The sequence below is a fragment of the Magnolia sinica genome, chromosome 9 (genome assembly GCF_029962835.1).
Source record: "Magnolia sinica isolate HGM2019 chromosome 9, MsV1, whole genome shotgun sequence".
Taxonomy (NCBI): domain Eukaryota; kingdom Viridiplantae; phylum Streptophyta; class Magnoliopsida; order Magnoliales; family Magnoliaceae; genus Magnolia; species Magnolia sinica.
Genome location: NC_080581.1, coordinates 68,781,817 through 68,807,362, shown reverse-complemented (window position 1 = coordinate 68,807,362; position 25,546 = coordinate 68,781,817). Strand labels below are relative to the sequence as shown.

The following is a 25,546-nucleotide window of genomic DNA, read 5'->3' as shown; positions in this document are numbered from 1 at the left end:
TTTGGTCAGATTGGATTAAGTCATTGGTCATAGTTGTCTAGTCCGGACCCTTGGGACACCAATCCATTTACATGACTAAAAGGAAAATATTTATTCAATTATTTAAAGAGATAAGACCTCCATAGAAGATGATTGGATTGGATGAACTCAAACACTATTGGAAGTCGCCTATTAATTCGATAGTATGGAAAATTATTCAGATAACTGTACTTCCATCATCTCATTAACTCCACCATCTCATCCTTAATTATTAACTCTTAAAGTCGCTAATTTATCCTCTTGTGAGGAAAAAGTTGATCATGATAGTACGAAAACTATCTAGGGGGGACCATGGAAAGGTATGTAACATTCATTACTCACTCTATTAGACCCAAATTTCTATTGACACGAATTGGGTACAATGACCTAGCTAAAGACAAGTGGCCTTCTTAGGGGCTCTATGGGGCACACCGTGATGCGTATGTTTTATCCACACCGTCCATCTGTTTTGACAGATCATTTTAGAATATGAAACCAAAAAAGAGACAAATTGAAGGCTCAAGTGAACCACACCATAAGAAGCAGTGGGGATTAAAAGCGTATCGTTGAAAATTCTTCGGGGCTATAAAAAGTTGTGGATCAAGCTGACGTTTATCTTTTCCTTCATTGACCTTATTAATAATTTGGATGACAAATAAACATCACCATGAGTCCTAGGAAGTTTTCAGTGGGAAGAATTTAATCCCCACTCCATGTGTTGTGGCCCACTTGAACTTGGATCTGCTTACCTTTTAGGTTCATGCCCTAAAATGATCTATCAAAATAGATAGACGGCGCAGATAAAACATATACATCACAATAGGTCCCACAAAGACCCTAACAAGTCCGTCCGTATCTAACTAGGTTCTAGTAGGGATCGTACTTAATCCACATCCCTAACTAGGTTCTGGTCGGGATCATACTTAATCCCCATCCCTTCAACTTGCTACTTTGAGGAAAGAGAGGGTCATGGTAACATGGAATGATATTAAGGCGGTGATCCATCTACCACCTAATAAAACCCACTATATTCATCTCCACAATTAAGCTTCAAGTCATTATCATGTTCCCTACATTATTGGTTTTCAAGTCACTACTTTTAAGTCGGTTGCCGTAGTCTGAATTCTATTTATGTAGAGACTACTTAAAGGTACCTAACATCCATTTGTCACGGTGTGGGCTCCACTTTTCTATTGACTTTTCAAGTCACAACTTCGTCCCTTTGTGACGAAAAGTTGGCCATGTTAGTATAAAATATATTTAAGTAGGGATCATGGAAAGGTACTGGCATTCATTAGCCACTTTATGGGCCCCAGTCTTTTATTGACTTTTCAAGTTACTACTTTGGCCTTATGGTCATGGAAGAATGAAAAATTATTAACATACCGATCCATCCTCCACCTCATAAACCTCATTATATTCCCCTCCACTATTGAGTCTTCAAGCCGCTAAGATGTCCTTTTCACTATTGACCCCAAGTCTGCTTTAAGTCGGTCACGCTAGTGTGAATGCTATTTAGGTAATATCTAGGAAAATGCACTTGATATCATCTATCACATTATGGGGCCTCACTTTTCTATTAACCATTCAAGTCACTATTTTATCCTCATGTGAGGAAAAAATTAGTTGTAATAGTGCCAAAGTTATTAAGGTAGGAACCATTAAAAGTTTTAATATCTAGCATCCATCTGCCACGTTATGGGCTCCTCTTTTTTCTTGTTGTATCGTGTGCTTTGTATTCACATTGGTAATCCTAAGGCTAGATAAGGAGGCTTGTGTCGAGTTGGCAGCAAAATCACAACTTTTATCATAAATCCCTAGAATCTAATTGGCTCTTCAAATCATTACCTCCCTTTAGGGAGAAAAGGATTGCACCAAGCATAATCAGTGAAATGTATTAAGCAATGAGTCACTACACAAAAAGACTACACCAAGCACAACAGGTGAAATGTACCAAACAGCTAGCCAGACGGTGTCGTGGTGCATTAAGTTGAGCATGCATGTAAGAATGTAACGCATATATAGTTTAGATTGATCAATGATTCCACCTTCAACTAGTGTAATGATGAGAACATGGGCTAGAATTTTTAATCCATATATGCCTAACCTCAGCTGCTGAGTGGAAGCTTAGCTCCCCATCAACAAAAAGGACTAGGCTTAAACTTATTATATATTTGGGTTGTGCGGGCCACATATCAAGCTTGATTATTGTATATAACATGTGTTTGTAACCATGTCTTGTGTAGAATAATATAACCACCATCCTAGATAGGTCATTGCTCAAATTAGACTCATCCAACCATCCTAACCATCTGATTTGTGCCTTCAAATAGACCATTGAAAGGTATCTTGTGTATGACTTCGGATTGTTAAATTAATATGCTAACCCCTTGGATGTTGCTTCCAATTGGATTATTGACATTGTCCACAACAGGTCCATCAATCCAACTATTAACATTAGTTAATCAATTTGGATTTTGGTTATGGTCCATACAAAATGCAGCTAAATAATTAGCTGATCCAGATCAGGTGCATCTCCTATATTGTAGAAAGTATTGAATTTTCATGTGTGGTTCATTCACTATCAATTGCATTGGTTGAAAATAAGCTTGCTGTTTTATTTTAATTCTGTCAGGAACACCTTTATTTGAGATGCCTGGTGTGAGAGGATCATCTCCACCTTTTTTAATGTCACAGTACAACTTCGACCTGAAATCTGTTGCGACCGGTCCCCACTACAAACGATGAATTATATAGCGTTCCGATCATCTAGAAAATGTAGACGTTCCAATGTGGGCCCATTGTTCGGTGATCCCTATTCTTTGATATTAGCCTCCTATTATGAATGGGCGATGCACCGGAAACCTCTTAGCTTCCGGTGGCATGATGTATACATTCAACTTGGGAGGCTTCTGGGCAATGGCACATCCATTATGGGTCCCACGTCATCAACAATTTGGATCATCGAAATAACCCAAAATTTAAGTGGACCCCACAAATCACAATGCACAAATTTTAGAAAATGCAAAGTGCATTTATTTGATGAAGAAAATGTAAGCCATTTGCACTTCCCTAACTTGTAATGATGACATGCTATTCTCTAGGAACATTGTTACAAGCAGTGTTGTCAAAATCCTATGATTTAGGATTTGAGTTTAATCTCAAGTAAAATTATTTGAATCCCACCTTTGAATCTTTTTTTATATGAATCTTACGATTTTATGATTTGAATCCCTATGATTTATAATTCAAATCCTAAATTACGGTTCAAATTATACTTGTTTTCTTCTATTTTAAGCTTTCGTTTTATGATTTTAAATTGGTGAGGGATTTAAGAATTGTTTAGAAAAAAAAAAACCTTTAAAAATAAAATTATATATATATATATATATATATATATATATATATATATAATTTATAAAAGGTAAATTATGTTATTTTATTCTTTATAAGAGATTAAATTATATATTTTTTCTTCAATGTTAAATGGTATTGTTTTTTGTATGATTTCTTACTTAACTGATCGAAAAACTAAATTGATTTACAACTTATCTGGAATGTTTGTATGGATGGTTATGATCACCGTGACATGTATGTATTGTGGAATGATGGTTAGAAATCAAAATCTCTTTTTACTTCAGTCTACGGAATCAAATGCCGCTTTTCTAATACGATTCTACATTCAAGAAAGGTAACAAGAACATAAATTATTAAAGGATCCTTGTATTTTTTTTCTAGGAGAATTTCAAAAAAAAAAGGAGGAAAGACAAGAATCATCTAACTTTTTTAAGTAATACCATGTCATGATAGTATTAAAGCCTTTAATTTTTTATGATTTATTATATTTAAAAATAAAAAATTTAAAAAAAATTATGATTTACGATACCATTTGTAACTCAATAAGATTCAACCCCAATTACGATTTGCAGCATGATAATGATTTTGACGGCATTAGTTACAAGAGATAAGTTTCTTTTTGGATAATTGTATCACATCATGGCCCTACCTTGTCCTGATTAAAGAGGAGAGGCTCACGTTTTTCTTGCTAACTGCACTCCAAAAAAGTGATTTCGATGAATATGATTAGAGTGGTGGCTCAACATGCTTTGATTTTTAATTGCTCTAAAAAAAATTTACCCTCATTAAGGATTGAAGCAATTTTCAAGAAAATAGAAATTAGACTACTCTTGGTCTGCTTACCCAGGGTTCATCTTGTGGTCTACATATAGGACCACCAGGCGGGCCGCAAATGATCCATCAAGACGATGTTTGACTGGGTTGGAGAAGAAGAACCCTTTGTCCGTAACAAAATCAGGTGGGACGTACCTATCAGCAACATCTATAATGAAATCCTGCAATCAATTTTATAGTAAAAATATTAAGGTGTGAAAGTATGAAGAGTTAGTGAAACTAAAGTGTGCTTGGTTAAAAGCCCCATTAGGTAGAACCTAACTGAAGTGTGCCCCAACTGGAATTGCATATATGTGGTTTAATTAATTAATTTATTTATTTAATTTTGGGTGCCAAAATCACCATCCATTTCCTTCCAGGTAGGACAAGAAATGAAGCTTATTAGATTTGGGCAGAAAGCACCCACCCCAATCATAACAAAAGCACATAACTGCAACCTGCCCATATGTTAAGTTTTTGCCTTCTTTTTTTTTTTCATTTTTTTTTTTAAAATTTCATGGAGAAGTAACAGAAAAAACAAAACAAATGGCCACAAGTAACACAGACTTAATTTTCTCGATCTCAAAATTTGAAAGAATAGAAATTTGGACAAGTGGGGGAATAGTCACGCAGAATAGTTATATTACAGCAGGAGCTCCTCTAACCCAACAAGCACCTCTGCTTGGAGAATCACATGCCAAACAGACACTTGAAAGGACATTTGAATGGTACATAAGGTTGGCACCATGGTTTACATAACCTGGCCTCAAAACCATACCACTAAAGCAATCAAGTTACCACATGTAAAAAAAAAAAAAACAAGTGGGTGGTTCAAGAAATGAAGAAATTTGAAGCAGCCGATATTCAACATATGTTACAGCTGTCTTGATTAATTGGACAGACCTCACCATCCCAATGGCAAGTACCCGCTTGTGCATGTCTCAGATGTACCCACACAAGTGCGGTTGGCACGTGTAGACGAGTATATACTCTTAACAAAAGAAAAGTTGCTGACTTTGAATAATGATGATTCCAGAAAGGAGGGTGGAACCCAAGAAGGAGAAGACAAGCCAACCAATCCAAGAAAACCATTACCGAAATATTACGTATTATGAACTATCAACCTTAAAATTCTTGAAAGAGGAAAACAGTGAACCATGCAAAAAAGAAAAGAGTCCATACCGGATGCTTGAGGAGAAAGGCAGCCACTCTCTCCTCATTCTCTTCAGGATCAATGGAACAAGTACTGTACACTAGTGTCCCTCCAGGCTTCACTAATCTATAAATACACTAATGTCAATGTAAAAATCTAGAAGGCACCATTCTTTAGCAGAAATATTAAAACACTGCAGTATTATGGGATATACATTAGCTTGTTATAATATCTTTGGCAATCTAATATTGTACTTTGTGGTTCTTGGAAAAAACAAAAACAGTTGTCATGTAAACATAGCTTTTCAGAGAAAACCATAATGTATTTCCTTTTGTAATCCAGATACATAGAAATGCATTAAAACTAAATGGCCATGTAAAATAAAAACAAAAGCAAGAGCATAAAGAACATTTGCCTAGCATCACAATTTTTATTTTTATTTTTATTTTGAAAAAGAACCAAACATCCTATTTTTATTTTTATGAACAGAATCAGTATGTATGGATGACATATAAACACAGTAGACGTACGGAGGTCTCAACTATAGCCATTTCTCTGCCCACTTTTTCCTTGGCAATCCGCATCCCACATTCTGGTATTCAGATGGACCTGATCCTTTTAGGGAAGGCATATACACTATCCTGATTGTCTGGTGATTGGCTTTGATCAGGTGGTCACTACTCTATCTTTGCCCCAGTCTCACAAATCAGGGCCAGACATGTATGAAGATGTGAATGATTGATAAAGTGAATTATAGTCACTGTATACATATGTGGGCCCAGCTCTTTGAATCAAGGCATCTGCATCATGAGGATTTTGTCATACATCTGATTCATGCACCGTGTCCTACCTTATAAGTTGACTGACGGGATCTTATTTTGTTTTTCCAGCCAAGGCATCTATGCAGTGAGCCTACAGTCTGTAAATTCCATGTTATTATCATGTGTGGAGGCATGTACCGTGCACAAGTGGGGTCCACTTCTCCTTTTATCCACGATGTAATGTGGAAGTTGGGCTTAGGCCTTTTAGATGGATGGGATGAACTTTGCCCTATTTCCAAACACTGGTAATCAACTAACTACCTGAACGGGTATCATTGGCCGTGGTCATTCAAGGGAGGTGGTATAGTATCCAACCACCCATCTCTATCTTATAAATACCATCAGTCCATTTTTCTTTAAATGGAACACTTCCACATGCAACACGGCACATATACATGCATGACTTTGATAGTCACCATTAGATGTGGGGCCAACATGCTTTAATTTCCAACTGCTCTTAGAATTCCTAACAAAACAATCTCACCGGGTCAAGCAAGCCATGACCATGTCAAGCATGTGGCACAATTTATTTATTTATGCAACAGAGTCCTGTGCACTTAATCTTCTTTTTCTTTTTTGACTATTGACTGCCCTCATTTCTCCGTTACTTACTGAGTTCATAAATTATAATTAGCAAACAGCACAAGCTACAAAATAGGATGACAAAGTGTCATGGTTACCTTATCACGTGTGGGGCAATGGATTATAAAATGAGTGGGCAATTGATCAACTCACAGCTTTGAAAGATACACATCACAGTGTTCCTACAAACAAACCAATGGTTTGCATCCCATCCCCACTGTTTCCAGTAATGTGACCCACTTTGAATTGTACATTTGGTTGGTTTTTTTGTCCTAAGGCCCCGAATCCAAGAAATAACCTGGTGGACAGGAGTGGATGCTATAACTTTGGGGCCGGATTAAGTACTACCCTCAGCTGTTCCGAGCTTGGGACAGGTGAAAGCTACAGGCAGCTATCGAGGGGCCACCATTTCGTATGGATTTTATCCACGTCGTCCATTCATTTTCTCATATTATTTTAGATTATTAACCCAAAAACAAGACGTTTCTCCTAATCAATTCAACAGTGATGGCAGCTGACGTCTTGCCCTAGTGGGTCTTTCAAATTCTTCCAGCCTTCTATATTCTCGCGCAACTGTTCCTACCATTTGGCCTTCTTGGCAGCACCTTCTCTTTTTGCTCGAATGATTTTCTCTCGCTTGGACTTACCAGCAGAACTGTATGTACAAAATTGGATGGGGAACTCCCATAAGCCTCACCAATGTAAACAATGTAAAAATGCTTGGAAAACTTCTTGAGTTCAAGCCATGTGCTGTGCCTGGGTTTTGGATTAGGTTGTTTTGAACCCTAGTTTTCACTGGTTCATTTCATAAGAGAAGACTCTAAGGAGGTAATTGGTCTGCGTGATTTACAATTGACTAACAGCTTTGATGAAAGATACACATCAAAGTGTCTCCACACTCAAACCTATAGCTGGTATCCAATTCCCCTTGTTTTCTATGATGTGGTCCACTTCAGTTATAAATTTGGTTGGCTTTTCCTCCGGGGGACCCAAATCCAGCATATAACTTGATGGATAGGGTAGATGTTACATATATAACATTATGGCCCCACATAGCTTTAAGAGTCACACGTGTAAATTACATGAGCCACTCGTCAAACTAGCCACCATCTTTCCAGATGCTTTGCCTTACAAGTCGTCTAAATTACGAGAGTCACTCATCAAAGTAGTCACCATTTTTCCAGATGCCTTATATTACAAGTCACATCAACAGAGTAGTCACCATCTTGTAGATGCCTTGCCTCATAAGCAACAAGTCCGGTCTAACCAGATATTGATATGAAAATGAAAGACCGATAGAATTGATTGCCGGTCTCCACACTTTTTACGCAGGTGTGCCCATCTCATTATTAGATGATGGACCTGATTCTTTAAGGTAATACATTTGCACGGTGAGGATTGCCTAATCAGCGGCTCAATCTCACCAAGATTACTATCAGGCATGTTCCAAGTGGATGCTATCACAATGGTGTATCTTTCTCCCATGACTTGAAGGCTTTAGAACATGACATCTACTTTCTTTAGCCATGGAAAGGTACTTACATTCATTAGCCACTTTATGGGCCCCACTTTTATATGGACTTTTCAAGTTACCATTTTGGCCTGAGGGTTATGGAAGAATTTTAAATTATTAACATATTGATCCATCCACCACCTCATAAACCCCATTATCTTCCCCTCCACTAGTGAGTCTTCAAGTCGCTAAGATGTCTTTTCCATCATTGAGCCCAAGTCTGCTTTAACTCAGTCGTGGTAGTATGAATGCTACTTAGGTAGGACCTAAGGAAAGTTACTTAACATCTATCCATCACATTATGTGACCTAGCTTTTCTATTGACTCTCTAAGTCATTATTTTGTCCACTTATGAGGAAAATTTTGGTCATGATAATGCAAAAGTTATTAAGGCAAGGACGATTAAAAGGTATCTGACATCCATCTATCACATTATGGGCTCTTTTTTCTTGTTGTATCGTGTGTTTTGTGTTTATATTACCAGTCCTAAGGCTAAATAAGGCGGCTTGTGTCAAGTTGGCAGTCAAATCAAACTTTCACAGCTTCTATCATAAATCTCCATTAGCTCTTCAAATTATTACCTCCTATTGGGAAGAAAAAGATTGCACCAAGCACAATCCGTGAAATGTATTAAGCAAAACATGGGCTAGAATTTTTAATCCATGCCTAACCTCATCCACTAAGTGGAAGCTTAGCTCCCCGTGAACAAAGAGGACTAGGCTTAAACTTATTATGTATTTGGGTTGTGTGGGCATGCTGGATCACATATCAAGCTTGATTATTGTATATAGCATGTGTTTGTAACCATGTCTTGTGTAGAATATTATAACCACCATCTTAAATAGGTCATTGCTCAAATTAGACTCATCCAACAATCCTAACATCTGATTTGTGCCTTCAAAAGGACCACAGAAAGGAATCTTGTGTGTGACTTTGGATTGTTAAATTGATATGCTAACCCCTTGGATGTTGCTTCCAATTGGATTATTGACATTGTCCACAATAGGTCCATCAATCCAACTATTAACATTAGTTAATCAAATTGGGTTTTGTTCATGGTCCATACAGAATGCGGCCAAGTAATTCGATGGTCCAGATCAAGTGCATCTCCTAGACTGTAGAAAGTATTGAATTTTCATGTGTGGTTCATTCACTATCAATTGCATTGGTTGAAAATAAGCTTGCTGTTTTGTTTTAATTCTGTCAGGAACACCTTTATTTGAGATGCCTAGTGTGAGAGGATCATCTCCACCTTTTTTAGCATCATAGTACAACTTCGGCCTGAAATCTATTGTGACTTGTCCCCCACTACAAACGATGAATTATGTAGCATTCCAATCATCAGAAAATGTAGATGTTCCAATGTGGGGTGATCCCTATTCTTTGATATTAGCCTCCTATTATGAATGGGTGACGCACCAGAAACCTCCTAGCTTCTAGTGGCATTATGTATACATTCAACTTGGGAGGCTTCTGGGCAATGGCACATCCATTATGGGTCCCACGTCATCAATGGTTTGGATCATCAAAAATAAAATAAAATTTAAGTGGACCCCACAAATCACAATGCACAAATTTTAGAAAATGTAGGGTGCATTTATTTGATGAAGAAAAGGGAAGCCATGTGCACTTCCCTAACTTGTAATGATGACATGATTATTCTTTAGGAAAATTGTTATAAGCAATATTGTCAAAATCCTATGATTTAGGATTTGAGTTTAATCTTGAGTAAAATTATTTGAATCCCTTTTTTATATGAATCTTAGATTTTATGATTTGAATCGCTATGATTTATAATTCGAATCTTGAATTATGATTCAAATTATACTTGGTTTTTTTTTTTTTTTTTTTTTCTATTTTTAGCTTTTTGCTTTCATTTTATGTTTTTAAATTGGTGAGGGCGTTAAGAATTGTTTAGAAAAAAAAAAAAAAACCTTTTAATATATATATCATTTAGAAAAGGTAAATTATGTTATTTTGTTCTTTATAAGAGATTAAATTATATTTTTTTTTCTTCAATGTTAAATGGTAGTTTTTTTTGGGTATGATTTCTTACTTCTTAACTGATCGAAAAACTAAATTGATTTTCGACTTACCTAGAATGTTTGTATGGATGGTTATAATCATCTTGACATATATGTATTGTGGAATAATGGTTAGAAATCAAAATATCTTTTTTCCGTTGGTCTACAGAATGAAATGCCGCTTTTCTAATCCAATTCTATATTCAAGAAAGGTAATAAGAACATAAATTATTACAAATCCTTGTATTTTTTTATTTTTACGAGGATAACTTCTTGAAAGAACATTATTATTATATATATATATATATATATAAATAAATAAATAAATAAAAAAAAAGAAGAAGAAGAAGAAGAAGAAGAAAAAAAAGAAAAAAAGATAAGAATCGTCTATCTTTTTTAAGTAATACCATGTCATGATAGTATTAAAGTCTTTAATTTTTTATAATTTATTTATATATTTTTAAAAAAATTTATTTTAAAAAAAAAAAAAAACTTACAATTTATGACCTGATACGATTCAACCCCAATTACGATTTGCAATATGATAATGATTTTGACAGCATTAGTTACAAGAGATAAGTTTCTTTTTGGATAATTGTATCCCATCATGCCCCTACCTTGTCCTGATTAAAGAGGAGAGGCTCACGTTTTGCTTGCTAACTGCACTCCAAAAAAGTGATTTCAATAAATATGATTAGAGTGGTGGCTCAACATGCTTTGGATTTTAATTGCTCTAAAAAAATTTACCCTCATTAAGAATTGAAGCAATTTTCAAGAAAATAGAAATTACACTATTCTTGGTTTGCTTACCCAGGGTTCATCTTGTGGTCTACAGATTGGACCAGGCGGGCCGCAAATGATCCATCAAGATGATGTTTGACTGGGCTGGAGAAGAAGAACCCTTTGTCCATAACAAGATCAGGTGGGACGTACCTATCAGCAAGATCTATAGTGAACTCCTGCAATCAATTTCATAGTAAAAACGTTAAGGTGTGAAAGTATGAAGAGCTATAAAAGCTAAAAGTGTGCTTGGTTAAAAGCCCCATTAGGTAGAAGCTAACTGAAGTGTGCCCTAACTGGAATTGCATATATGTGGAGGGTTTTTTTTTGGATCCCCAAATCACCATCCATTTCCTTCCAGGTAGGACATGAAATGAAGCTGATTAGATTTGGGTAGAAAGCACCCACCCCAATCATAACAAAAGCACATAACTGCAACATACCAATATGTCAAGTTTTTCCCTTTTTTTTCATTTTTTTTAAAAAAAATTCATGGAGAAGTAACAGCCAAAAAAAAAAAAAAAAAGGCCCCAAGTAACGCATACTTAACTTTCTCTATCTCAAAAATTGAGAGAATAGAAATTTGGACAAGTTGGGGAATATACGCAGAATAGCTATATTACAGCAGGAGCTTCTCTAACCCAACGAGCACCTCTACTTGGAAACTCACATGCCAAATGGGCACTTGAAAGGACATCTGATTCGTGCATAAGGTTGGCTCCATGGTTTACATAACCTGGCCTCAAAACCACACCACTCAAGCAATCAAGTCACCACATGTGTAATTAAAAAATAATAATAATTGGGTGGCTCAGGAAATGAAGAAATTTCAAGCAGCCAATATTCAACATATGTTACAGCTGTCTTGAGTAATGGACAAACCTCACCATCCCAATGGCAAGGACCTGCTTGTGCATGTCTCAGATGTACTCACACAAGCAAGGTTGGCATGTGTAGATGAGTGTACACTCTTAATAAAAGAAAAGTTGCTGACTTTGAATAATGATGATTCCAAAAAAGAGGCTAGAACCCAAGAAGGAGAAGACAAGCCAACCAATCCAAGAAAACCATTACTAAAATGTTACGTATTATGTACTATCAAGATATCGACCATCAAATTCTTAAAAGAGGAAAACAGTGAGCCATGCAAAAAAGAAAAGAGTCCACTCTTGGGTTCAATAGAACAAGTACTGTACACTAGTGTCCCTCCAGGCTTCACTAATCTATAAATGCAATAACGTCAAGGTAAAAATCTAGAAGGCACCATTCTTTTGCAGAAATCTTAAAACAAAGCAGTATTATGGGGATATACATTAGCTTGTTACAATATCTTTGGCGATCTAATATTGTACTTTGTGGTTCATCGAAAAAACAAAAACAGCTATTGTGTAAACATAGCATTTTAGAGAAAACCATAATGTATTTCCTTTTGTAATCCAGATACATAGAAATGCATTAAAACTAAATGGCCATGTAAAATTAAAAATAAAAATAAAAATAAAAAAAACAAGAGCATAAAGAACATTTGCCTAGCATCACAATTTTTATTTTTATTATCAAAAAGAACCAAACATGTTACATAGCGCAAGGCCTCTAAGAGAAAACTAAGGAGAATAAAGGGTTTGAACTCTTACAATGAAGCTGCATCAAGGAGCTCATCTTGTAAATTTGTCAACTGTTCCAAATCCTCTAATCTCCTGTTCCAATGTAAGTCCGCTCTCTTAAACAACAAATTGAATAGGAAAGGAAGATTTAGTCATTAAGACTTAGGAAAGGCAGAAAATAATCATGTTCGTAAAACACTTACCATTACCAATCAAAGCATCTTAGAAGCAAGCACATGAACAATTACTGACCCAAAAAGAAATAATATTATATGTCAATACTATCAATGATTGCAGCTGTTTGATGATTCAAACCAATATTGGCTATTTTAATTTTTTTCCAAATTCCAAAATAATCCTAATTTAATTATCTTTCGAGAAATATGAACTTGTTTAAGGAATTCCTTGGAGAGGACACCCAATCCAGAACAAGGAGCATCCAACAAAACTTTATCAAACTTCTTGGATATCTTTTCCTACAAAAATCAACAGCTTTGTGAATTACAAACAAAAATTGTAACAGGAAATGATGGCAAAAAGATCCAAAGCACTGCATAAATAACATGCCTCAATAAAAGATTGAATCATCCGGATAGTATTTTATAAAAATAATGAAGAAAGTTCCCTCAGAAATCTGTATAAACTTAAAAGAAAAAACAAAAACAAAAAAAAACAAAAAAAAAAAAGAATCCTATGCTTCCTGGATAAGGGCACCACCGCCAACAGCAAAAATTTTGCCTAAAAATCAATATATTAGTTTGCAATTAAGGCTACAAGGAATCAATAGGAATTGCGATATCTGTAACTCTGAACATCTTAAATGTCAGAATCGACATGATATTAGGACATGCAAAATCCAAAGATGTGCCAATTGTGCCACAACAATTTGGTGTGGGGTTCATGGCTACTGAATGTGTTCAATATAAATCTCACAACATTTTCTAATTTATTTGATTCTTGCCAACCAAAATTAGACATTTGCTCTATCTTTGTTATATCTATTAAAAAGACATTGAAGCAGTTATTGGGGCAGCAATTGTTCTCTCAATCCCTCATAATAGAAATCAATCTGTAATTTTGTATCAAGGTTAGTGGGAGCTAGGGGTGGCAACGATTTGGATCAGCCATATTTTAGCAAAATGGCATAGAAAAAAAAAAAAAAAACAGATACGAGAAATGTCCATGTTTAATCCAGTCTTGATTGTTAAAAATACAGTAAAAAATTCAATCAAGAAATTGGACACACCAAAATTTTAGAGAATGAAAAGTTCAGGTTTAATACGGTTTAGACTTTAAAAAAACAGTGAAAAAAGAAGCTAAAGTAAAAAAATAGAAAACTTAATATATGCATGAACAATATTTCTTTTCTAAGACTATAAAGGGTTGGACGTCCCCACCCTAGTCAATATGCATGTTATGAATGAAAGAGATTTCTCTCCTTTTACTTTGAAATTGAGCAAAAAAATAAAAATAAAAAATAAACTAAAATCATCCTATAAATGGATTGGTCATGCAAAACCATAGGGAGTGATTCCTAGTTATTTTTTTCACTTCTCTCTTCTCAACAATATCATCTTTTTTTTTTACCTTCTCTTCAAGGTATTTCTTCTTCTCCATCTCTACAACCCACCCTTCTTTCTTTTTCTTCTTCTTTAAAACATTCATTCTTCTTCTTTCCACAAACCCTAATCCATCCAAACCTAGTTCTCAAAACCTTAAATCCTTAAAAGCCCTAACCCTAAATCTCGAAAACCCTAGTTCTAATTTCCACCAAAATCCCCTAATTTTGTATTTTTTTTTATAAAAAAAAAAACCCCAAAATTTTCAAAATCCCAAAGCCGCAAGTCCTAAAACCCTTAACCCAAAATCCCAACCAAAGCTTCAACCTTAATGTTCTAACCCCAAACCCATTTCCACCATTCCCTAGCCTTTAAACCGCCCTAATATGTTAAAACTCGCACAAGACAAATGATTTCAATTGAATTCAAATTTAACCCTATGTTAGAATGAGGTTTTATCTCCTACATGTCCTGGTTAATCAATAAATAATGAGATTCCTATGCTAAAGATTTGGTGGATGGGTTGTGTTATCTCCCAGTTGTTGTGTGGCTGAATGGGTGTTGATCATGTTCAAAGGTGGAAATCTCCTTCCATTTTTGTGCAGGTGCCCCAGCGTTGTTACAGTAGCTGTTGTTCATTCGCTTTTTAGTCTAATGGTATTAGGGCCTTCAATAATATTAACGTTGAGGGAATTTGGTTCGATTCCGAGGTTGCCTGGCTGAGAATGGGGGTGTCAGCCACATTATCTATTGCTCTGGTTAAGACGACATTGGTCTTATTGCTCATAACCTTTGAGTGGCCCAACCTTCTAGCAATTTGCATTTGTTATATCAAGGGCATGTGGGGTAGTTATGGGGGTCTAAAGCGTGCATTGTTTCTCAACATTCCTACGGGTTTTTTTTTCAATGATTACCCGAAGGGCAAGGTTTGTTGATGTGGGGGTCTGATCCATGCCAGGCTTCGGCCCTCTTGGTTGTGCTTGCGTCTGATCTGGTTAACACAGGTTTGAGGCGAAGGTACCCATCTGTCTGACTTAGTCTGGGGCAGCGGTGTGGTTATTTGTGTTTTGGCTCGTATACTATTGAGTTTGGTTTATGTTCTGCGTGTTACCAGCTGAAGGTTGTCAAGGTTACAGCAGTGAGGTGGATTGCTTTGGAGTGGCCCTGTTTTGTTCATGATTTTAGTATTCAGATCTAGGCATTGAGCAAGCTATGGTGGCATGACTCATGTCCTCCTCGAACATCTTTCCCTCTGCTAGATTGGTCTCTAGGCCCTTTTGTTGCAAGCAGCTAGGATTCTCTCGGCTCCTTTTTATTTTTGTTTAGGTGAGGTTGGGCCTGTTGTTGGATATAGGGTTGTCAACGGGCCAGGCTTGGGGTTGGTTTCAGCCTAGATTTTGAACTATTTCGGGCCAGGCTGTCCAGCCAGGCCTATTCACAATTCTTATTTTGAAAGGCCCGAGCCCGGCCCATTGACACCTCTAGTTGTATAGGTCTAATAAGGCAGTTTTATATGATAGGTGAGGCCCGTTTCTTTTTTGTGGCACCCACCCAAAATTTATAAAGCTATTTTTGTGATTTAACACAATAATAGGTGGTGTGCTCCTACCTTTCTGTAAAAATTAAAGAAATTACAATATAAAAAAAGGTGGAATGTCACTTTGTCCGAATTAGTCCATTCATTCGTTCAAACAAGCAATTGGTCGGCATCTTCGTGAAGGCTTCCAATTGACATGGAATTACTGAATTAAAGATATCTAAAGCAAGCTAGGTTTGTGTGATATCTATCCTATGGCTTGAGGGGAGTGTTTAAAATGTTACATCGACTTCAGTACTCCTACGGTGAGCAATATCTTTTTATTAAGTTTTGTTTAGGGTTGTGTTGTAAAAAGATGTTAAGAGAGAGAAAGAAGTTAAAGAGAAAACTTTAACATCCTCGCTGAATTTGATGGATGATATGCAAGTACTTAGAAATTGCATGTGTGGTCCAAAGTAATTGAAATTAAAATTGTTGAAATCATGGGTTCCAGTTTAGTTATATCATGAACCAACAATTACACTTATTTGATTATCTAACTATTGGATTGGTGGACATTTATTGGATGGTTTAAAATGAAAAATATAAAAGGGTCCTATTTCAACAGCCACGTGCCCACTAATCAAAGGCTAAGATTGCTCAATCAACCTGATTTTGGGACTGTGACTAGGAGACAATTAATTCCACAGCATGGCAGGTTTAATTTACGTTGATGTATGCCATGTGTCTAACTTGAGTGCCTATGTATCTAGCACCCTACTCTTTCAAAGTATCCCATAACTCTCTGATGGTAGAAGCTCTCTTTTCCTTCCCTTTTCTTCTACTTTTCCTTTTTCTTCTCAACATAGTTTAAATAGAAATAAAAGGTCACAAGTTCAAGCATCCCTAACTCATATCATTTTATAAATGTGTTGGACCAAGCCATGCTTGCACATAAGAATCTACTCACAAGCAAGCCTAGTCATCTCACTTCTGGTCATGGGTCGGGGTCAGGCCTAGATGTTGGGCCCATTTAGCAAAGGTCAAGCTCGAGATGACCCCTACTCGACCTATTGCCAACCCTTGGTGGGGCCCATTACTCCAATGGACCCACATGAACACACTCTAACACAAAATCAATCTAGTCCACTCGTCAAGAAGGTAGATGCATTGTTTTAAATAGCTTCGCTATATAGCGTGTAGCATACACTATGTAGCGTAGCTTAGCCTTAATATCGTATAGCTCATGAAAATAGCTTAAGTCGTGTAGCCAATGCAAAATACTAATTTTTCATACGCTACACGCTACATAGCCTATGGTATATGCTACATAGCTTACATTACAAGTTATTTTTCACTAAAACATTAAAATCAATTGATGTTTTCAATGATTTATTATTATTATTTTTTTTTTGCAATAAAAAAGTAGTCAATTCTTTCAATGATTATACCAAAATAATATTAGTAACCATATTAAATCAATTAGGTTGCTCTTTCTTTACCTTTAAACTTAATCTTTATTTATTTTCTATTATTTTAGGTTGTCTTTGGTTGCACAAAATGTCATTAAATTTCATTATTAATCAAACTAATTTGGTATATTTGGCACAACCAAGCACAAACCTAATTAAAATTTTAGAAGCAGCTTGTAGCTTATGCTACATGCTATATAGCTTAAGCCTCATGTTTCAGAGGGGTGAATACTAGGCTACACACTAACTATTGCTTAAAACACTGGTCATGCATATATGATAAAATGGGTAGTCAAAAGAAAATCACCAAACACCCATACACAACATGCATGTATAAGTTAACTAGTAGGTAGACCGGCCTGAATTTTCAACCAATGCATGTTCATGGTGGGCACCACCAGATGAATAGCCCACTGTGTTGGCAAGTGAACGATAATGCCCTTCCTCACACGAGAATCTATTGTGAGTTCAAGAAATGTTGATACATCTATTGGCTGTATGAGTTGAAAGAGCATTTTATGCCTTACTAATGCATAAAACACAGATAAAGTGAATGCACAAAAATCTAGAAATGTTTGCAAGGATGTTCTAAGAGACATTTATTATAACATACGGCGCAAAGAGAGTGAATGCATAAGAATCCAGAAAGGTTTGCAAGGATGTTCTAACAGCGTTTTAAATAGCGGTAGCGTTAATAGTGCAGTGTAGCGTAAGCTACAAGGTACTTCTATTTTTAAATTTTAAATAAAAATAATAATAAATAGTAAGGAAAAAACAAAATATATATACATACACCTAATACTATCGGCTGATGTGGGACCACCAGCAGGTGGATGGTCACCTGATGATCAGGCCCATGGAACTTGTAGACGTAATACAGCAGCTATATAGCTAATCTACGGTGTGTATACAACACATACTGCTGGTGGGGTCCACATGCTGCACTCAGCACGTCACCAAGGTGGGCCCCACGTCCCCTGCGTGGACGAGGTGGATGAAAATAAATACATCAAGGTGCATCCCACAGTAGCACCGTTTAGATGGACAGTGTGGGAACAGAATACATACATCAACATGGGTCCCATGCGGTGGACAAATGGATGGCAGGGATATACGGCATATGCATCAAGGTGGCCCACGTCCATGTAATGGACGGTGTGGATAAAACCCATACATCAATGGGTCCCACATACACGTGGTCCTTAATGAACAACGTTGATAAAACACTTACATCAAGGTGCCCCAACACCGTCCTCTGCTAGACAGTGTGGGAGCAACACGTCAACACAAGGTGGGCCCCACACGCTACCATGGTGGGGTCCACGTCCAATAGATGGACGGAGTTGATAAAACCCATACATCCGGGTCGACCCTACCTAGCACATCCAGATGGACGGCTGGATGGCATGGATTTACTGATTAGGTGGGCCACACCATCACCAAAGAGAGAGAGAGAGAGAAATCGGGTGGAGGAGAGGCCCCGCCACTATGGGCCCCTCAATACAAAGCATACATCAAGATGGGTCCCATCACAAGTGGGCCCTCAAATCATTAAATTCAAACAAAATCACCCACCATTTTCATTCTTCTTGGTCCGATGAGATCCCTATAGCTCCTCGGCTTCGACTTTGACGGATGATGATGGACATTGGACGGTTGGATGGTGGAGATGGGGGGTAGGAAGATGGGCCTCACCTAACTTTTCTCCCATGGACGTCCGCCTCTCTCATGGTTGATTGGGAGATGGAGTTTGAAAATGAGAGAGAGATGTGAGAGAGAGAGAGAGAGAGAGAGAGAGAGAGAGAGAGAGAGAGGTGTTGTAAGTGAGTGATGGGAGTGTACTTGACATGTAAGGGATGTGTAAGAGAGAGGGTTGACTTTGGAGATGGGTGTTGTACCTGACATGTGAGGTGATTGATGAGATATTTCTCTTGGGTTTTGCAAAGTATGGCGTTTTTCCTGGAACTGAACAGTATAGGCCCCACATCTTTTGTCCCGGGTATCATCTCGGCGCGTAATACGCAGCGTCGGATCAGTGGTAATGACGCGGTCGTTAGGGTACAATTCTCGGGTCGAGCTAACTCTGGAATACGGAACACAGATCAAGATCGCGGGCAACTATTAATTATAGATTGCGGGTCACTGGAATTCGACCGGGAGGTCCACAGAAGCCTATAGAATGGTACGAGCTAGGATACGGGTCTCACATCGATCTTATCAAAATTTAAGTTTCGATTCCATCGAAGGGACCTCGATGCCATCAAGAATTTTAGTCATAAATCCAGTTTGATTGTTGGACATTCCTAACTCTCAATCGATGCCATTGGCCAGGTCTTTAATGTCATCAAACATGGCCTAAAATCTACTGTTTTGGGCTATCTTCTAATTAGCAGATTCATACCTCTTCTAGCCTTCTTTATCATGTTTTTCTTAGTCTCCTAAGGCTAAAGGATGATCAAATTAATATTCTTAATTGGGACAAGATCATCTAGAGGTTATAGGGTTGTTTTAGTTAAGGGTTAGGGTCATCAAGGCATCTCTTTTACTTATACATGCTCCTTGATGCTTCTGTTTCCCTTGTGTCTTCAGTCTTCACTTTCCAAAGGCTCAACCGACTACGGACACAATGGCTCACATGATCGACAAACCAGAGTGCACTAACATTGTTGACTATATTACACATTGTTTCATTTGTCTGCAAGTAAAAGCCAATCACCAGAACTCATAAGGATTATTACAGCCTCTAAAAATACATGAATGGAAGTGAGATTGTATCTCTATGAACTTTATAGTTAGACTTCCCCTGACACTGAAGAAGAACGACTTCATATGAGTGATTGTGAATCGATTAACAAAATCAGTACATTTCATTCCCATCCTTATAAATTATTCGATAGACGTTCTAACTAAGCTATACATCAAAGAAGTTGTGAGACTATATGGAGTGCCTAGCTTTATTGTATCAGACCACGACCATCGTTTAACCTTGTGATTATGGACAAGTTTGCAAGAAGTCATGGGCACGACATTAAATTTTAGCATAGCATATCATCCGTAGTCTAATGGTTGGACTGAGTGTGTGAATCTGATTTTTAAAGCGTTATTACAGGCAAACATTCTTGGTTTCAAGGAATGTTGGGACGATAGTTTACACTATGCAGAATTTGCTTATAACAATAGTTACCAAGCTAGTCGAAATGGCTCCGTATGAAGCATTATATGGTCGTATATGTTGTGTGCTAAATTATTAGACTAAAATAAGAGAAAAATGATGGATTGAGCCAAATGTTGTTCAAGATGTGACGGAGAATGTATAACTCTTCCGGAAGCGACTTCAAGCAGCTCAAAGTCGGCAGAAAAGCTACGCCGATAACCAAAGGCATGATGTGGAATTTTAAGTAGAAGATCATGTATTTGTGAATATTTTGCTAATGAAAGGCATAATGTGTTTTGGTACAAAAGGGAAGCTTGCTCCTCGATTTATCGGATCTTTTGAGTTATTGGATCGAGTGGGAGCCAATGCATACAGACTTGCGTTGCCACTACAATTAACAAGTGTTCACAACGTCTTTCATGTTTTCATTTTACAGAAGTACGAAAGGGACGCTTTGCATATCATCAATTAGTAAGATCAGGAGCTTCAGGATTATATCTCTTACTTGGAGAAACCATTGCGTATCATGGATTGAATGAACATGTATTATGAACCAAGATTGTACCATTGGTCAAAGTATAATGGAATCATCACGGAGCAAATGAAGCATCATGGGAGTAGAAAGTTGAGCTGCAAGAAAATTATCTTTATACCCATTCGAAGAATAGTTCAGGTAACTTTCAAGAATGAAATTTTTATTTAAGGGGGGTAAAATATAACAACACTGAACTTTTATACACTTAGAACTGCAGTTAATAGTTAAAAATTAAGTTTTAAATTTAGAATAAAATAAGTAAATAGCTGATTTGTTAAGATACTCTTGGTTGAGAGAGATTGAGATCCCTCTTACTGTTGTAACTCTCGGTTGAAGGTGAGGTTGGAGGATCGATTCTTGTAACAATAGTTATAACTTTTTGTCAAATTCTAAAAAAGATTTCAATTTCTAGATAAGAAAGGTTATGCTTATCCTACCTTATCTGGAAAGAGCTTTCTTTAATAGGATACAGAAGAAGATTTTTTTTTTTTGCAAAAAAGTAAAGGAGAGAGAAAACCTTATAGAGAGAGAGAGAGAGGAGAGCTTGATCAGGTAAGTCTCAACCCTTATAAATTTTTTTAATGCATTTAGCTTCTTTTCTCTTAACCTTTGAAATGAACGGTGTGGATCAACCACTTGGTCATTTTATAAGTATGTAGAGAAATCTTAGAAAGAGATAATTGAAAATTCAAATTTGAACAATAGTATTTTGAGGAATGGATTAAATTTATTGCATCCAGCTACATTAGGATGGATATGAATGAATCATTTGATTCTAACGGTAAAAATATATCAGAGCGATAATTTTCAGATCGATCTCATCAGTAGATGGGTCATGTTAATCAAATTTAGTTGTATATATTGATTTACACTTTAGATTCAAAGATGGTGATCGGACGAATCGGATCCGATTCAAAGTATTTATATTTATTTTGGGATAGATCTAACTTATTATTTAGAAAGTGTGGGCGGATTTGACCGTTTGATGGGCCAGAAAGATGAAAGGGTAGAATTGTACATATCATACTTTAAATTTGATTTTGAAGGCACAGATCGTCTAGATCTAAGCGATCTATTGACCCATTCCTAATTTGAAATTTTACGATGTCAATAGATGGCTCAAATTTATCCCATATGATCAATGGATCATTTAAAATAAGAGAAATAAGAAAAACCAAAAAGTTGTGAGATTTGGATCGTCTGAACTATGTCTAGCGACATAGGATTGATCGAATGCGGCAAAAATAGTTTAGAAACTAAAACATGAATTTTTTTTATTTTATTCAATTAATCGAAAGGACTATTCGATCAATCAAAAGTAGCATAAAAGTTTCTAGCAACCAAAGTCCATAAGTCAAAACTAGATTGATTGATCGACATGGTAGTTTGATCGATCAAATGGGGACAAAAAAGGTCCAAAGAGTTGTATTTGAAATTCGAATAATCTTGATCGATCAAAGTGGATTTCAATCGTCGATCGATCTTAATTGAGGGGATCATCGATTGATCGACAATCCACTAGAATGTTTGGTTTGATTTGAACTTTGATGTTTTAATTTATATAAATTGGTAGTAACCCTTGAACATTTGGAAACATTGAGATGGTAAGAGAACTTTGGTTAATTAAGATGACACCACATGGAAAGATAACTATTTATATGTGTTGTAGGTGAGATTTAAGAGAATTCAAAATCTGATGGTTGGATTCTCCATGTGGGCGGTCCCAAGTTAAAAAATGATTAACCAAAGGTGAGCTAACTGTATAGGTTTAGATATATGCAAACAATGAGCTAATTTAGCTATATAATTTGAACATTGTAAACTAATTAATCTTGTGATAACATCTCAGAATCCACATCAACAAAATTCACGTGAGTGATCCCAGCATATTTCCTCTTCGTTGCGGTTAAAATAGTTGTATGGACACTCTGTTTATTATATTCTTTTGTATGGATTATTTTGCTAGAATTGAGCAAGTTGAAATAATATTGTTGAACCGTGATGACATATGTGATTACTTTTAATATGATGCATTGATCATTCTCATGCATTCCCTAGGGGCTCTCCCTGGAAGACCTGTAGGTACTTACAATACCATGTGACCTAGGGGACCATCTTTGCCCACAATATGTGGCAGCCTACCAAGATGGTAGAAGTCTAACCTAAAAGGGGAAATGCGGATTTAGAGGATCCAACTCAAGCAAATGGGCTGATCAATCCATTTGATGCATTTACGCATTGATGTACATCGTAACATTCATACATTCCTATTTTTATTATGGTGTGCATGAACCATAATGAGTAGCATAGCTAAGTGACGTTATATTATGAAAAAATTGCACATATTTAGTCAAAGATGAAATAGTTGCTCGAGTCCCAGGATAGGAGGGTGAACTAATGGATCATTCACAAGGGCAATGGCCCTATTTTGAAGAAGATGAATTAATTAGATGCGTTTAATTAGCATTTTGTTAGAAATGGAACCGATGCTACTCTTTTTTATTATGCTCTGGAGTTTACTATAGTTGATAAACTTAAACTAGTGAATATTTTCAATGATTGGTTGGCCAACAATTTAATAAAGTTTCAAATGGATGGATTGTAATATAATGTTTAGCCTCTGTGAATGTTATAGATATGTGGACTTAATGCCTGTAAATTTTCTTAGTAGTTGATGTATGTGAATAGTTGGAATAATTAAACATGAAATGTCTTGTTGAATGTTTGAATTTGTGAATGTAGAGTACATTTAAACGAAGTCTCTGAAAAACAATGTTAACATATGGTTTTAGTACACTTGGTGTACAAGTCATAGTCTGTTACTCGAATATAAAGGTGTACAATTAGTATCTGAATTGCAGGTCGTAACACAAGCACCCAAAATGAGGCAAATATGATACTCAAGCATACCCCAACAAAGAAAGAATTGGAGATTGAACAACCACCGTTGAAACCTTTTTAGGGCCCATCTTGAAGTTTATTTTCCACCTACCCTGTCCAGAAGATCACACAAACCTGATGAAAGAGAAACACATTATTAGCTTGATCCAAGCCTTCTTCGGCCCTAAGAAGTTTTTGGCACTAGGCATCCAGTTGCCTTTGTTTTTGTGGTCCGGTCCACCTGAGATTTGCATCAGGCTCATTTTTAGGATCATGCCCTAAAATGATCTAGAAAAATGGATGTAACACAGTGGGATCGATTGAAGTTCCACACGCCAAAACACTATTCTTTTCACTGAAACAGATTTGATATTGCCTAGGGGTGTACATCGAGTCGAACCGAGTTCAGCTGGTCTCAGCTTGACTCAGCTCAGCCACTGTTTGACCTCAGCTCGAACTCAGCTCGGCTCAGTTCTCGAGCCAGACTGGCCAGCTCGGCTCCGTTTGGTCCACAGCTCGGGCCAGCTCGGGCCGAGTTCGAGCAAAGATTGAGCCGAGTTCGCCATTGAGGCATTTCCACAAACACCTTCTAAACAAACCGATACAGCCTGCAAATGAACCTTGCAGGGAAGTTGTCCACTGAAATAGCAATGCAAAAAGAAGACCTTGACATTGTCAGGGAATCCAAGTTCCATTTAAAGGTGTTGGCGGATGTAACACAAATTGAACTCAAGATTATCGATTGGAGATCGACAGTGGACCGCACATTCATCACATTAAGAGTTGTAGTAATTGACCAGGCAATCTTTTTCCATGTTGGTCTACTTGATGAAGCTTCAATTCTGCTTGAATCAAATCCTTCTCTGTGGATCTCCCCAATCAAGAAAATAACTTGTACTCCTACAACATCAATGGCAAAGTAACGGAGTCACCGAACTGGTTCGATCCGAGTTCGATTCGAGCTGGATTCAATCCGAGTCGAGTTGAGCTGGGGCCCACTCGAACTTGGCTCGAATTCATTTTCGAGCTCAAAATATCGACCGAGTCAAATCGAGCTTTTTCGAGTCTGAGTCGAGCGAGGTAACCGAGCTAGCTCGGTTCGTGTACACCCCTAATATTGCCATTCATTTTGGACGCGGTTTGGCTGGTGACCCCACTTTAGCTAGCTAGCTGATGTCAAAGCTCTGTGGGTCCCACCATGATGTTTGTATTTCATCCATGCCGTTCATTTATTTTGATAGTTTATTTAAGGGCATGAGATAAAAAATGTTGGAGATCTAAATGTCAAGTAGATTCATCAGCCGAAAACAATGGGGAAAGGGAAAACACATATAAGCTTGATCCAAAATTTTTGTAGCCGCCAAGAAGATTTTAACATTAAGAATTCAATCGCCACTGTTTCATGTGGTGTGGTCCACTTAAGATTTTGGATCTGCATTATTTTTTGGCTCATTCATTAAAATAAACTGAGCTGGAAAAATAGACAAACGGCGTGGATAAAACAAAAACATCATGGTGGGTCCTATGCAGCCTTGACATCAGCTAGCTGGTTGGTGCTAGGTCACTGGCCAAACATCCTCTACGGTGTTTAGTTTGTGAAATGAATACGTGGGACCACCGTTGTGTAAGGACTTAGTGGGACCCACCGTGGGCACGTGGTACAAGGGTTTTGCCCACTCATTTTAAGGCATGATCCCAAAATTGAAGGAGATCCGATGGTCAAGTCCGTAGAAAATTTGAATAAAATTGATATTTCTGTTTTGCT

The 25,546-nt window shown here is 37.0% G+C and overlaps 1 protein-coding gene across 4 annotated transcripts; it reads right to left on the bottom strand.

Annotated features, from left to right (window-relative positions):
- Positions 1-3,894: 3,894 nt before the first annotated feature.
- LOC131255597 (uncharacterized) lies at positions 3,895-13,005 on the bottom strand. 4 transcript variants are annotated; one of them, XR_009176188.1, is made up of 5 exons: positions 12,869-13,003; positions 12,696-12,758; positions 5,371-5,467; positions 4,219-4,370; positions 3,895-4,067 (listed from the first exon to the last, which is right to left on the bottom strand). XR_009176188.1 is itself a non-coding variant. In XM_058256349.1 (5 exons), exons 2-5 carry the CDS (start codon positions 12,718-12,720, stop codon positions 4,064-4,066), a joined length of 273 nt encoding a protein of 90 aa, XP_058112332.1. In that variant the 5' UTR covers positions 12,721-12,758; positions 12,869-13,005; the 3' UTR covers positions 3,895-4,063. The 4 variants fall into 4 exon arrangements, 3 of the variants coding, with proteins under 3 accessions (XP_058112332.1, XP_058112331.1, XP_058112330.1); XM_058256349.1 differs by having other exon boundaries at positions 5,371-5,462; positions 12,869-13,005; XM_058256348.1 differs by having other exon boundaries at positions 5,371-5,462; positions 12,696-12,781; positions 12,869-12,995.
- Between the last annotated feature and the right edge of the window lie 12,541 nt (positions 13,006-25,546).